Source organism: Anopheles cruzii, chromosome 3 (genome assembly GCF_943734635.1).
Source record: "Anopheles cruzii chromosome 3, idAnoCruzAS_RS32_06, whole genome shotgun sequence".
In the NCBI taxonomy this organism is placed as follows: Eukaryota; Metazoa; Arthropoda; class Insecta; order Diptera; family Culicidae; genus Anopheles; species Anopheles cruzii.
This window is the reverse complement of record NC_069145.1, coordinates 3,378,323-3,391,392: the sequence shown is the minus strand read 5'-3', so window position 1 is coordinate 3,391,392 and position 13,070 is coordinate 3,378,323. Positions and strand designations below refer to the sequence as shown.

At 48.4% G+C, this 13,070-nt stretch overlaps 5 protein-coding genes across 5 annotated transcripts; 1 reads left to right on the top strand and 4 right to left on the bottom strand.

Annotated features, from left to right (window-relative positions):
• Positions 1 to 508: 508 nt before the first annotated feature.
• Positions 509 to 1,524, bottom strand: LOC128273553 (LYR motif-containing protein 4). The gene is made up of 3 exons (XM_053011547.1): positions 1,381 to 1,524; positions 1,185 to 1,305; positions 509 to 960 (listed from the first exon to the last, which is right to left on the bottom strand). The coding sequence occupies exons 1-3, from the start codon at positions 1,467 to 1,469 to the stop codon at positions 907 to 909; spliced, it is 264 nt and encodes an 87-aa protein (XP_052867507.1). The 5' UTR covers positions 1,470 to 1,524; the 3' UTR covers positions 509 to 906.
• Positions 1,525 to 1,755: 231 nt separating this feature from the next.
• LOC128271433 (6-phosphogluconate dehydrogenase, decarboxylating) lies at positions 1,756 to 5,506 on the bottom strand. The gene is made up of 5 exons (XM_053008967.1): positions 5,358 to 5,506; positions 4,341 to 4,449; positions 3,715 to 3,829; positions 2,953 to 3,197; positions 1,756 to 2,880 (listed from the first exon to the last, which is right to left on the bottom strand). The coding sequence occupies exons 1-5, from the start codon at positions 5,366 to 5,368 to the stop codon at positions 1,912 to 1,914; spliced, it is 1,449 nt and encodes a 482-aa protein (XP_052864927.1). The 5' UTR covers positions 5,369 to 5,506; the 3' UTR covers positions 1,756 to 1,911.
• Positions 5,507 to 7,275: 1,769 nt separating this feature from the next.
• Positions 7,276 to 9,582, bottom strand: LOC128273167 (DNA-binding protein K10). The gene is made up of 2 exons (XM_053011091.1): positions 8,560 to 9,582; positions 7,276 to 8,207 (listed from the first exon to the last, which is right to left on the bottom strand). Exons 1-2 carry the CDS (start codon positions 9,580 to 9,582, stop codon positions 7,869 to 7,871), a joined length of 1,362 nt encoding a protein of 453 aa, XP_052867051.1. The 3' UTR covers positions 7,276 to 7,868.
• A 548-nt stretch (positions 9,583 to 10,130) lies between these two features.
• On the top strand, positions 10,131 to 12,091 carry LOC128275085 (WD repeat-containing protein 46). The gene is made up of 2 exons (XM_053013470.1): positions 10,131 to 10,209; positions 10,270 to 12,091. Exons 1-2 carry the CDS (start codon positions 10,207 to 10,209, stop codon positions 12,028 to 12,030), a joined length of 1,764 nt encoding a protein of 587 aa, XP_052869430.1. The 5' UTR covers positions 10,131 to 10,206; the 3' UTR covers positions 12,031 to 12,091.
• On the bottom strand, positions 12,042 to 12,628 carry LOC128275086 (mediator of RNA polymerase II transcription subunit 22). Its single transcript, XM_053013471.1, has 2 exons — positions 12,489 to 12,628; positions 12,042 to 12,430 (listed from the first exon to the last, which is right to left on the bottom strand). The coding sequence occupies exons 1-2, from the start codon at positions 12,583 to 12,585 to the stop codon at positions 12,111 to 12,113; spliced, it is 417 nt and encodes a 138-aa protein (XP_052869431.1). The 5' UTR covers positions 12,586 to 12,628; the 3' UTR covers positions 12,042 to 12,110.
• Positions 12,629 to 13,070: the final 442 nt, after the last annotated feature.

Genomic DNA, 13,070 nt, shown 5'->3' with positions numbered 1-13,070 from the left:
CCAAAACACCTACTACAAAACCTTATTTTCTTCTTTGTTTCGTTGTTTCGGGCAACGCAACGTAGAACGGGGCCAGGCGGAACCACCATCGAAAATATAGATTAGTTTCTTGTTTGTTCTCCGTTGGTACTTCGGCAGCGAAGATTAGAATGATGGAGATGCTTTTGCTGTTGAATCGTTTATAATCAAAAATTCTACAAATGCTATCAGTTCGAAGAGGGCTAACCCCATTTGGAAGACCTTTCGGCTTCAGTATGATATCTTGATCATTCATGGTAGTGTGAACAAAAATTGTAAGTTGATCGTCAATCGTTTATCGGGTACGCAAAATCAGTACCAAAGGGGCTCGCTCTTGGAAGTCACCAAATTCGGAACGTAATACAAAAACCATTGAAGCATTTATGACAACTGCTGCAAGCAGCATGTATTACTTATATTGTCTTATTTTTGTTTCGATTTTGTAACAGTGAGTAAAAGAAGTGTCCTTTACAATGCAACTATCGTGCAATTATATATTTAAGGATTGGTATACGTCGCATAACATGTATTTACAATACATCTTTAAAATTGTGGCGCTTTTGATTCCGTTCGGTGTGTGTTTCCCGATGCTCGAACCGGTGCCATCCTACAGCTGTATTAACGAGGAATTTGTCAACCTAGTAGTTGGATAAGTTTAGGCGAAAAAAAACATGTAATGCACAATCAGGCTACAGTTACTGCAGAAACGTTGAAACACAATCTGGCGAGCATGGCGATAAACTAGCAGCCCCACGGGGTGCATGGGAGTCCTGGTACACCTGTTGACGTAGTTTTCTCTAAATGGGCAGATACGCGCAGGCAACAGAAACAACGCTTTCGCCATAGACTAGTGGCCCGTAAGAAGCGTGACAAAATTGGTCATTGCGTTCACTTCTCTATTACCAGTTTGTCGGGGGCTTGGAACATGTGTCCGATGACGGTCTGTGCCGAGAATATGGTAGAAAAAGCAAACAAAACCTTTGTTAGAAGACGAAACAAGGCCACAGGCCCCTTTCTATGAATAGTATTTATATCCTGTTTTGGATCTTTAACCCGATGTAGGCAACGCATTACATCATCCCACTGAACTATTCCCGGCTTATCAACAACCTAACCTCACACTTCCAGCAACCAAAGAGCATCGCCTTTTGAGCGTTGCCACTTACCTGTCGCTTGATGATTTCTAAGTTCTTGCGTCCGTACGATAGCTCGTTCTCGATCTTGGCACCATCGGCCAGTGCTTTGTTCTCCCGAAATGCATCACGGATCCGGCGGAAAGCGTACATACTACAGCAGAGACGGGCGTTTCTTGATAAGCGATAACCGATAGAGATTGGGGACGTGACCTGGCACAACACTCACCGATAATTGTACGAATCAAACTTCTGTGACTCACGCAGCAGCTGTTTGTAGAGCGATAGCACCTTCATCCTGTGTCCTCCCGTGGCCATGTACTGTAATTTTATCGAACGAAACGCGGAACCAAGTACCGGTTGGTTTAGGAAATCGCAGCTGCGTTGTTGACAGTCGGTGAGTAAATAACGTGATCAAAACAAATCGCATAAAAAATGACGTTTAAAACCGTGCATGGTATGGTTTCTTGTTGTGGCCGCTAGGTGGCACCAACAGCAGAGAGAAGACATTTGAATGTTCAGTTGCATCGGTTTTGTGGCTTCTTCCATGCCACACTTTACCAAAAGCAGCAAAACAATTTTCACATTAAAGACGGTATTTTAAATGCTTGATGTCAACACTTTTTGTTTATTACAAAACGGAAAATACGGTTAAAAACAACATCAACAATAAATAACTGGTTCAGAGGCCACGGTTGCGAACGACGTTCGTACCCACTTGCCAAACGACCGGTGGAAATGACGAGCCAAACGGGGACGGTTAGGCCAAGTAGGTACTGGCGGACACGTTGCCTCCCTTGCCGGTCCAGTTGGTGTGAACGAACGTTCCTTCCTTGCCAAGCAGCTCGTAAGTGTGTGCACCGAAGTAGTCACGTTGCGCCTGCAGCAAGTTCGCAGGCAATCGCTCCGATCGGTACCCATCGAAGAACGCCAGAGCCGCCGATAGGGCCGGCACCGGAACGCCCCACAGCACGGCCCGACTGACGACCTCGCGCCACGACTGCTGATTGTCCAGCATGGCCTTGCGGAAGAAATCGTCCAGCAGCAGGTTCGACAGCTGCGGGTTGCGTACGAAAGCGTCCCGAATGTTGCCCAGAAACACACTGCGAATGATGCAACCACCGCGCCACATCAGTGCAATGCCACCGTAGTTCAGGTTCCACTTGTACTCATCGGCGGCCTCACGCAGCAACATGAAACCTTGCGCGTACGACACAATCTTCGCACAATACAGGGCGTTTCGGATGTGCGTAAGGAACTGCTTCCGGTCGGCGACGCTCGGTTTCGTGCTGGGGCCGGCCAGCTGTTTGCTCGCACGCGCTCGCTCCTCCTTCAAGGCCGACAGGCACCGCGAGAAGACGGCTTCACCGATCAACGTCACCGGAACACCGTGGTGTAGGGCTGCAATGGCCGTCCACTTGCCCGTACCCTTCTGCCCGGCCGTATCACGGATCCGCTCCAGCAGGTATCCTTCGTCGTCGCGATAGTTGAGAATGTCGCGCGTGATCTCGATGAGGAACGAGTCCAGCACACCCTTGTTCCACTCGTCAAACTCCTGCGCCATCTCCTTCTGCGTCATGCCCAGTGCCAGCATCAGGTGGTACGCTTCACAGATCAGCTGCATGTCTCCGTACTCGATTCCATTGTGTACCATCTTGACAAAGTGACCGGCACCGCCTTCGCCGACCCATTCGCAGCACGGATCACCGTTCGATTTCGCACAAATGGCCTGCAAAATGCGTCACAAGCGAAGAGGCATTGAAAAACTCACATTGATTCAATTCCACCGCTATCCTCGTACCTGGAAAATGTCTTTAATCAATGGCCACGCGTCCGGATGTCCGCCCGGCATCAGTGACGGGCCGTAGCGGGCTCCCTCCTCTCCACCGCTCACTCCCGAGCCGACGTACAGGATGCCCTTGGCTTTCAGCTCCTCGTAACGGCGGGCCGAATCCTGATGCTCCGAGTTGCCACCGTCGATGATCACATCGCCGCGTTCGATCAGCGGCAGAAGCTGTTTAATAAAATCATCTACCGCACTACCGGCTGAAAATGTGAAAAAATATAAGTGTTAGTAAGATTGTATAACAAATTAAAAATCTAACATAACAGTGAGCACGATCACAAAGACGAAGGGCTGCACTAGTTCCGGCAGTGCAAGCGCGATCATCCCACGGCCTGTCGCAAAATCGGTTGCCCGGCAATGGCTCAAGGATACGCCAGCATCGGTGGGCAGGTAAGTGAGCTTTCATTTCGTTACCTTCATTCCGTCGTGTTCCGTGCACAACGACATCGACGGCGATCGGTAGGGCGATACAACACAACCATGTTACGTGCACAATGTGCCGTCCAGTTTATTACGGTGGCCGTCGGCGTGAGACGCCAAGTCTGCCGCTGTCGAGCGGAACGATCGTGGCAGTGGCCCCCCTAAGCCAGCGTCAGTTCAACCTCCAAATGACTTTAATTTGCGCCCGCGCTCGCTCTCGTGACTTCGATCAGGTGCAGCCCCGCATCGTATATTGATTTCCCTTTCCACAGATGCGTTCCCTTTCGTTTGACCTACCTTTGACCAGCAGCATGATCTTGCGGGGTTTCTTCAACTTGTTCACCATATCCTGCAGCGAGGTGGCACCGATGATCTTGGTGCCCTTAGCTTCATTCGCCAGAAAATGGGTTACCTGTACCGCGGGGGGGGGAGTTAATTGGCATTATTGGAGCGCTTTATTTGCTTTTTATTTTTTAGAACGATCTATTCACGTGCGACGTACGCGTCACGTGACGACGATCGTGACTTAGTCATGGATATTGCAGAACGGATTGCGATCAATCGCTTGCGAACCGAGAGCAAGCACCATTCGTTGTTCATTCAATCGTAGTGTGCCTCGAATGCGGAGAAATTGGGTAAATTGACGCATAGAAGACTATTTTGAAGAAAATTATACACTTCGTTACAGGACTTTTGCAGTAAGACGGTTTTGATTTCAAATGAATTTTGAAACTTTCCATTCGACTGCAACAGCAGAATGGGACATAAAATGAAGCATCGAAACCGGTTCAAGTGAGCCCTAAACTCAAGAGACAAACACTCGATCGTTACGTGAGACAATCAAACGGAGCGGTGAAAGTTAATATGTACCATAAAAGTATCTACACAGCTAGCTACGATGAGGGGAACTCACGCGAACTTACCTTATCAACTGTTCGATTGTAGGCACAGACGACGAATCCTTTCGAGTCCATGTTCAGGATCAAGTTCTGTCCCATCACGGCCAAACCGATCAGGGCGATGTCGGCTTTGCTGTGCGCGGAAGAAAAACGTATATTTTATAATTAACTAGCGGCAAATCATGCCCATCGAACGTGCCCCGTTCGGTCGTTAGTAGCAGCCACCTATCATTCGTTCTCCACCGAAGAAGCAAAAGGTCAGAGGACAATCGACCGGACGGTGTTTTTTTTTCGGGTGAGGCCTTGCTGATGTTATGTAAGGCCGTGTAAGGGACCCGCGAATGCAATCGCAAGGCTCGGACCATCGCCGGCGGTTTAAGGTGACCTTCACGAGGCACGGGGCGACTTGCAGCAGCATATTTTTCGGTAGCCCTCTTCGCTGTGTTGAATCAGCGATCACAGGAGATGCTTGGTGCTCCAGTTGGAAAAGGAGCATGATTCGTGCAGATCGCAAATCTTGCTACGTTCGTCGCCGCTGGTATAAATCGTTCGTTTGATCATCGCCTCCGATACGGCGCGCACGACCGTGAGCGTGCCATCGCGACACGAAACAGTATACAATCTGTTTTCGCGTCATCAAACGCATCGCCAGATAACAATTGCGTCAGTCCGGAAGGGACGACGGTGGTGCGAGGCAAACGTTAATACACACGGAGCTCGGCGAGCGTGCATCGAATGGGCTCCGCGCCCTGCAAACAGAAATCTTCAACGAAGGTTAAACATGAGACAAGCTGAAGGTGACGGAGCAGAATGGGGCAAATCAAATACACTCCGCCTGATCACCCGCCGGCGGCGAGAATTCTTTTCGTTTCTATAAAATTCTATTATCAAACAACGGATGTCAAAGCGCTGCGCGGCACATCGAAGCATGCCGCGAGTTCGGGGTTGGAAGTCATCGAAGCAGCAAAAAACTGCTTTCCTATGCGTCAAACGGTGACTTGCAAAGAAGCTAAAAAGGGTTCGGCACGATCAGCTACTTACGGGCTGGACATTTTGTACGTTGTCAGAGTGCACAGCAAACGGCGAAGGGTCTGAATTTTGGATGTGTCCGGGAAATGTTCCCTCGGTTTGGCAGCTACTAGTAAAACTGACGAAAGGTTGCTAAGGAAACCACGTTACTTCTCGCACTTCGCACTCACGACTGTGGCGAGCGCATTTACCATTTACCAGTTACCCTTTGCAGCGGACCGGTAAATCTGTGGTTGTGTTACTTTCCGCCTGTGCCTGCGTGGTGGTAGTCGTGACTGGACATGATTTTGCGCGACGCGCGTGTGCGTTCGCGAATCGCGCATAATTGTCGCGGTCTCGCGCACTGGAGAAAACGATCATGGTCAAGGCGACTCGACAAACCTTGTGGCAAACGTTGCAGATCCTTTTTCTCAATATTCTTTCATTTCATTCCGCAGCCTATAATTAAAACACTAAAGTCAGATGTCGAGAAATTAAACTCATTTTATTTCAGTTCAACGGCACCATTCCGCTAGTTGCATTTACAGAGGACAGTTATTGCATGATGCTCTAAATGTTTAATTCAAGCCCCTCTCGAAATATCACGCTATTTTTCTACAACGATTGTGTTACGATACTTTAACAACCGCTACTCGCACCCGTCTTTAAATGTATTCAGGTGCTTGGATCCAATCTCCGTCCAACGAACCCAACACAGTAGGAGGTTTGTGTTTCCCCACTTCCCCACAAAAAAGAGCAAATTTGGCTAGAGTTTTCCGAATCCAGAGTTTATCGAAGCCCGCGGGAAGCTGGCATGAAACATTTTTTATTCCATTCTCCTGCACCTTTGGGGATACATTCTGGACCACTCTATCCATTGCATCCACGTAACGGAATGCCAAGTGAGCGGGTCTAGGGTTTTCAAATGCCGAAAACACGTGCGAAAACGGGTTGGTGGCGTACCCAACGAAAGCTAAGTAATTCAACTAGTAAGCTAGTTACCTGTAGAGATACGGAAATGCATTTCTTCTTCTACACACCGATGAGGGTACTGAAATCACCTACTAGCAAACGATAGTGCTAAACACAACACGCTTTCGTACGGATCGCTTTAGAAGGGATGGGTTTTTGGGGCACTAGTGACAAAAGCACTCTTTCCGGCGGGTTTCAAGAGTGCTGCGTCCGTTTAAACAAAGCCTTCAAACTGTTACTGAAACTGTTAAAGTGAGGTAAAATTGGTTCTTAAATTAGTGATGAGCATACAGTTTTAATGCAACTTTATGAATATCAATTGGTACACGTCCTACGTCACTAACGGTCCCACGTCCACGAGGGTGAAAACATAAATTTGATATGTTTACAAGTCAAGCACACGCTCGGGCACAGCTCGCAAAACTTAAATACCACAATAATTTAATTGATTCTTTAGTAAATAATAAACTACTGCTTGCGTCTTTCGTTCCGTGTGATCCGTGTAAGAAAGAAAGCAATGTTTTACAAGAATCGAAACTGAATCTGATTGAAAGCTGGCAAACTAGTGAAGGAAGATACAAGAGAGGAGAGCTCGAGAACCCCATACCGAGGTGGATATCTAAATTGATTCAAACAAAATTTCCGTAGAATATTCCTTAAAGAGTTTCAATCTAAGCTAGTCTCTGTTGTACGGCTCTGATATACTGTTTTGTTAGAGTTTCTTATTTATGTCCGCGCTCGCGCTGTTCCCGAGACGGTTCGATGTTTGCCATCGATTACTTCGTCTGGGCGCTGCCGATCATTTTCTGTTGTTGTTCTATAGGTTCCGACAAACAGAGGCGCAGAGTTTCCGTTTTATTCCGTTTCAGTCCAAGCCAAACTACTACTGATACTATTTATTTCTGTTCAAGCGCTTCAAGGTTTGGGCATGATCTTTCTAAATGTTTTATTATACAACAATCCAATGTTGGCCATTACTTCTTCGGTACCTCTTCATTTCATTTTGGAATTCGCTCCACTCAATCGTATCATCAGGGATCAACAAGTGCTACTGGCGCTATTCTCTATCAGTGGCTGGTTAAAATCTTGCGTCTTCCGGAGGGGCGTTTTGTACAATTCTGCTGCGGACAGTGCCAGTGTGTAATAAAATTTGTATGATATCTGTGACCCATATCGAACCATAAGAGGCTCGGCATCATCGATAGAATCGGAACTACTTTCATCTTCTGAACAAGTTTAACATTTGGTGGGCTCTAGGAGGTTTATGTATCGTTTGCAAATAAGATTACGGTACTGTTTCGTGTTCAATATGTACGGTCTATTTTATTATGGTGTGTAACAATTACGTGAACCGGGTGAGTAGGTATACTTGGCGGAATACGCCGGCTTCCGTTCCGACGGACGAACAAAATCCAAAAACTCTGCTCTGCTGTTTTGTAGTGATTTCTCGAATGGTTGCAGCGATGGTGCAATGTTCTTCAATGTTCTCCCAGTTTCTCTCTCTCATCTCTTGCTCTCTGTTTTGCTCAAGATCTCAAGAAGTTTTGTTTAATTGTTTGCGCCATAGTTTCTTTACGCTATCGTGCCCTCAGGACCGGACGCTTCCACGGCGGCTGATTCGGTCAGTTTATCGGTTGCAGTTGCGGCGATAGCAGAAGTAGAAGTGATTTCAGTGCATTCATTGGTATCGATAGTGCTGGTGGTAGCATTGGCAGCAGAAGAAGCGATATTGGTGCAAGTGGCACTCGGCGTGGCACTTTCCGGTGAATCGGTAGAATAGTGGGAAGAAGTGGCCGTAGCCGATGCTACGCACCCATCAGAAACAGGAGCTTCTGTTTTAGCGCTTGTGTTTGTGTCATTTTCAATACGAGCCTTTTTGCATACCGTCTCGGTCAAGATTTTATCAACATCCTGGAACGAGTTGTGTTAAGAATTGAATTTTAAATGTGCATAAGAATCTTTTTCTGGCTCAATCTAAGCTTCGCATTTATGTTTTTGGGGGAAAGTGCGGTCGTTGGACCTGCAAATGGCTACGGTTATGGGAATATGCAATCAACAGACACGGCAACGGAAAGCGAACTTCAACTTGTCCAAAGCGGTGGCACATCCACGGTGCCACGGTCTAAGGCATACCCCGCACCGGTTTCGATGGCGATCAAACGGTTGATCATCGCACCGAACCAACCCATTAGCCCCGACAAAATGGGATCGATACGATCGCTTTCTTGCCATGGTTGATCCGTAATTTGCGTGGTTAACTTACCTGTTCCGGGTGTTTTCCTATGAACTCGAGGCGGGCGGTTTCGTACATTTTTACAAACTTATCCCGTTGCACCTTGAACTGAGCGAACAGGGCATCATCTCGGTGTCCCTTGAGCCGGTTGGCGAGATCCGTCTTCTTCTGATGTTCGCTCCTGATCTCGTCCGTAACCCACGCTTTATCGAGCGGATATTCCTCCCTGTTGCTCTGTTTGGGGTGCGCCCGATTGCCATTCGCACCCATCGGCATCGTTCCGTTGGGTCGAGCGGCTCCGTCACGGGCGAAACTGTTCATCCGTGGTCCCATCCCTCGGGCTTGAAAGTGGCCGCCGTTTCCGTACCGCCGCATGGGCCCATCATGGCGGTGCGGCGGGTGCATCATTCGGCCCATGCCGAGGGGCGGCACCATCGGCTGACCACCCATCGGTGGGATCGGAGGTGGTATGGCTGGGTTCATCGACAGCAAGGACATCGGTCCCGGTGGGCCGCATCCAAATCGGGTGTTCTGTGGGCCACGCATCCGCATGCCCATGCTGTGACCGGAACCACGGAACGATGGTTGTGATGCCGGCGGAGCATGCATTGGACCACGACGTGGAGGACCTGAAAACACATTCGGTGGCCCCATCGGACCCACCCAATTGCCCCCCCGGTTCGCTCCGTTGTTCATACGCGGACGCATCCCAGTGTTACCAGTGTTTTTCAGAGGACGCTTGAGGGAAGGATTCATCCGTCGATTACCGATTCCATTGTGACCATTCTGATTGTTATCCATTCCATTCATATCCCCTGTGAGATCTGTGGAATCACCATTGTTGCTGTTTCCGGCACCGTTCATCCCGAAGCTCATCGAGTCATCGTTGAAATCCAAGAACCCGGGATTGTCGCCGAGCTGGTTCGCATCGAACAGCATCGCGCCCATGTTGCGAACGTTCATCGGAAGCTGCTGGGGCTTCCCGCTTCCCGGTTTGAAGCGTTGCCGATTGGCCATTTGGTTGAATCCTCGCTTGTTACCGTCGTTCACCATGCCCCCGTTAGAGTTTGGGGACCGATTTTTCAATGCGCCTTTTCTACGTTACACAGTTGCTTTTCACTGAACGACGCACAGTGCAACAACACCATCAGTCGCCGGCGGCTGATGAAACTTCCGACACTTCCGTGTGAGACGTCACTAAACGGAAACGCGTGCCGAACCAGGTTTGCTTTGATCTTGCAGTTTTAACAAGCACAAAACTTCCTCTACAAAAGGTGCTAATTTTGCTTTCACTGTTTTTTTGTGATTGCTTTTTCCAGCGCTTTAGAAATTTGACAGCGACAGTCAGAGAGTTCCCGGTGAAAAAGCTAGGCGAATTGCGGGTCGAACAATTAACCAACTAAATCATAATCAATTGATTGAATCGATGCCTTAAGGCATAACCGAGCCAACAAACAATTAGCATATTGTTTGTTAATTGTAGCACCAAATGTTGATTCCTTTGGGTCAACGTAAGATAATTACCAAACAATATTTCGCGTCCTATGGCGAAAATAGCATTTTTTGTGGGTCCAACGTCAGAACTGTCAACCGCCGGCAACAAGAAAAACAGCATGGTTTGGTTGTTGGAATAAATAAGAACTACCCGAAAACATTGCAATAACTTATTCTTTCACGATGGTAAGTTTCTTCGTATACAGCCTCAAAGTATGCTAGAGAAATATAAGATCCTTTTTGTAGGGTAAGAAAGCACAGCGATACTTTTCTGAGGAACCCAAAGCGTCGGAAACTAAAGATGCGACGCAAAAGCCAAACGACCGCAAAACAGGTACGACACAACCTACCAACATGAAAGTGATCGTGGTAGATACACAAAAGAAATTCGCGCCACGAAAGCGACACCACGGGTCGGCTGCAGGATATGGAAGGAAAAAGCAACCGGAACGAGTCAAAATTCCTATAGACCCAGCGGCCCTCATGCGCCATTCGCGAGGCGAGCGTCTCGATCTTTCCGGTGTTAAATCGAAAGCTCACAAACTTAAAGAAAAACGTAAAGACATCAACATTGAGTACGCCACGGAACAGGCGGCTCGTGCCGAGATTCTGCTCGACGGCGAGGAAGGTTACCTCGAGGCCGACGAAGGCGAAAGCACGACCGACATCACACAGAAAGAGATTGTGGACAACGTGGACATAACAACGGCAAAGAAACACTTTAACCTCGCCCTCGACTTTGGCCCCTATCGGATGAGATACACGAAAAATGGAAAGTACCTGCTGCTCGGCGGCAAACGGGGCCACGTGGCCGCGTTCGATTGGGCCCGCAAGAAGCTGCTGTGTGAAATGAACGTAATGGAATCGGTACACGATGTGACTTGGCTCATGAACCACACTATGTACGCGGTGGCCCAAAAGAACTGGGTGCACGTCTACGATCGGAAAGGCACCGAGCTGCACTGCGTCAAAGCGATGCACCGGAGTCTTCGGTTGGAGTACTTGCCGTACCATTTCCTGCTGTGCAGTGCCGGCGAGACTGGATTCCTGTCGTGGATTGACGTGTCCATGGGTCAGATGGTGGGAAACTATGGCGCTCGGCTAGGCAGAGTGTCCGTGATGACTCAGAATCCGTGGAACGCAGTGACCTGCATCGGTGACTCAAAAGGCGTCGTGTCGATGTGGTCACCGACCGTGCGTGAACCTCTGGCAAAGATGCTCTGCCATCCGCTGCAGCTGACGGCACTGGCGATCGAGCCGAAGGGCATGCATATGGCGACGGCGGCATTGGATCGTAAAGTCAAGATCTGGGATATACGGATGCTGGAGGGACCACTGGAAACGTATCACACAAATACGGCGGCCACCGAAATCGATCTTTCACAGCGAGGTCTATTGGCACTGTCGATGGGCAACGTGTGTGAGGTGTATCGCCGAAATCATGGCGTTGATGCAGCGGAACTCAAACCGTACATTCGCCAGCGCATGAGCGGCACCGTCTCCGGCCTACGATTCTGCCCGTTCGAAGACATTCTCGGCGTTGGCACCGACAAGGGCTTCAGCTCGTTGATTGTACCCGGCGCAGGGGAACCCAACTTTGACACGTTCGAGTCGAATCCGTACCAGTCGCGATCGCAGCGCCAGGAAGAGGAGGTTCACAATCTGCTGGAGAAGATTCCGGCTGAATTCATTTCTCTCAATCCCAACCAAATCACGGAAGTGGATGTGCCTTCCGTGAAGGCACGCCTGGACGAGAAAGTGAAGCAGCTGACGTTGAAACCGCCGAAGATCAACTTTGAGCCACGCAAGCGGAAAGGTGTCTCTAAGGCAAAGCTGGTTAAAATCAAGCAACACGTGAAGGACGCCCGGTTCCGTGAGGCGGCGAAGGAGGTCTTGGAACAGAAACAGAAAATCTTGGCCGAAGACGAGAGTCCAGACTTTATACCGCTCGAACCAAAAACCGTACTGGATCGCTTTCAAACGAAAAAGAAAAAAGGCAAACACTGAACCGATTCCTGGTGGAGATCGTTTATATTGATTTGATGGAATAAAATGTTAAATAATACAATATCTACTGAAGAAGGTGATCACTTGTAGATGCTCGTGTAGTACTCCTCCTCCAGATCGTACAGATCGGCCGCCATATCATCGCGTACGTGCATCAATTTGTTGTCACGGTCCTTTTGGGTGTTGCGGTAAAGCGTCGAGTTACTGCAAATAGCTTCGTTAACCGAGTGGAAATCGTTCAGGATGAGGTACTGCTTGATGTCCGACACCAACTTCATCAGTGACTCGCCCGCACGCACGATGTTGGCGGCGCGGACCTGCGTTTCGTACGTATCCTGTTCGCACTGCGTGATCTTCGATAGCTGCGTATCATTTTCTCCCTTCGCCAAGCGGATGATTTCTGGAAGGAGCAGAAGTTTTGGTCATCCGGTGGGATTGGGTGTTTGGAAAAGTCTCACCTTCAAAGTTTTCCCGCATGCTGCGGATGTCCTCTTTGAGCCGTGAATTGTACGACTTCAAAAGAGCCTCTTTCGATTGAGTCAAGTTGCGTTGCATTATGGTTTGTGGTAGATTTGCACGGAACCGGGGACAGCACGTACAAATTACAGGGATCACCGCAGAAAATTTGTTTGTTTACATGTTTGACATCGGGCACGCCGGAATGAAATTCATCGCATCCAAAACATCGCGTGTTGTTCGAAATTAGACATTTTCTAAAAATTAAGAAATTTAGTTTTCCCTGCTTTTCCATAATTCCATTTTAATCTTAATCTCCCTCTCAATGATTGGTTCAAGATCTTGCACTTGCATTATTGCATTTAGATTCTTATCTTTCTTTTAATTGTTCTTCAAGTGATGTGTAGTATTTGCGTGAATACACGTCAGGGTCGGCACAAATGCGAGGGGCACACTTCACGTACATTCGGGCACTTTCTCCTGCAATCTGGAAATTGTTTACAAAACACTATCTTCCAGAAGGAGCGCCGACATTTCCAGAAGATTCAGGAAGGTGTCTCTATTGATTCTGTTAATGATTTATA

Coding starts and splice junctions, on each gene's coding strand:
- LOC128273553 (XM_053011547.1), bottom strand. CDS start 1,469: ATGGCCACGGGAGGACACAGGATGAAGGTGCTATCGCTCTACAAACAG. Junction 1,306..1,380: donor TTTGATTCGTACAATTATCG/GTGAGTGTTGTG, acceptor TCTCTGCTGTAG/TATGTACGCTTTCCGCCGGA. Junction 961..1,184: donor TAGAAATCATCAAGCGACAG/GTAAGTGGCAAC, acceptor TTCTCGGCACAG/ACCGTCATCGGACACATGTT.
- LOC128273167 (XM_053011091.1), bottom strand. CDS start 9,582: ATGGTGAACGACGGTAACAAGCGAGGATTCAACCAAATGGCCAATCGG. Junction 8,208..8,559: donor TAGGAAAACACCCGGAACAG/GTAAGTTAACCA, acceptor AACTCGTTCCAG/GATGTTGATAAAATCTTGAC.
- LOC128271433 (XM_053008967.1), bottom strand. Junction 3,198..3,714: donor GATCATGCTGCTGGTCAAAG/GTAGGTCAAACG, acceptor TCACATTTTCAG/CCGGTAGTGCGGTAGATGAT. Junction 2,881..2,952: donor TGATTAAAGACATTTTCCAG/GTACGAGGATAG, acceptor CGCATTTTGCAG/GCCATTTGTGCGAAATCGAA.
- LOC128275086 (XM_053013471.1), bottom strand. CDS start 12,585: ATGCAACGCAACTTGACTCAATCGAAAGAGGCTCTTTTGAAGTCGTAC. Junction 12,431..12,488: donor CATGCGGGAAAACTTTGAAG/GTGAGACTTTTC, acceptor TGCTCCTTCCAG/AAATCATCCGCTTGGCGAAG.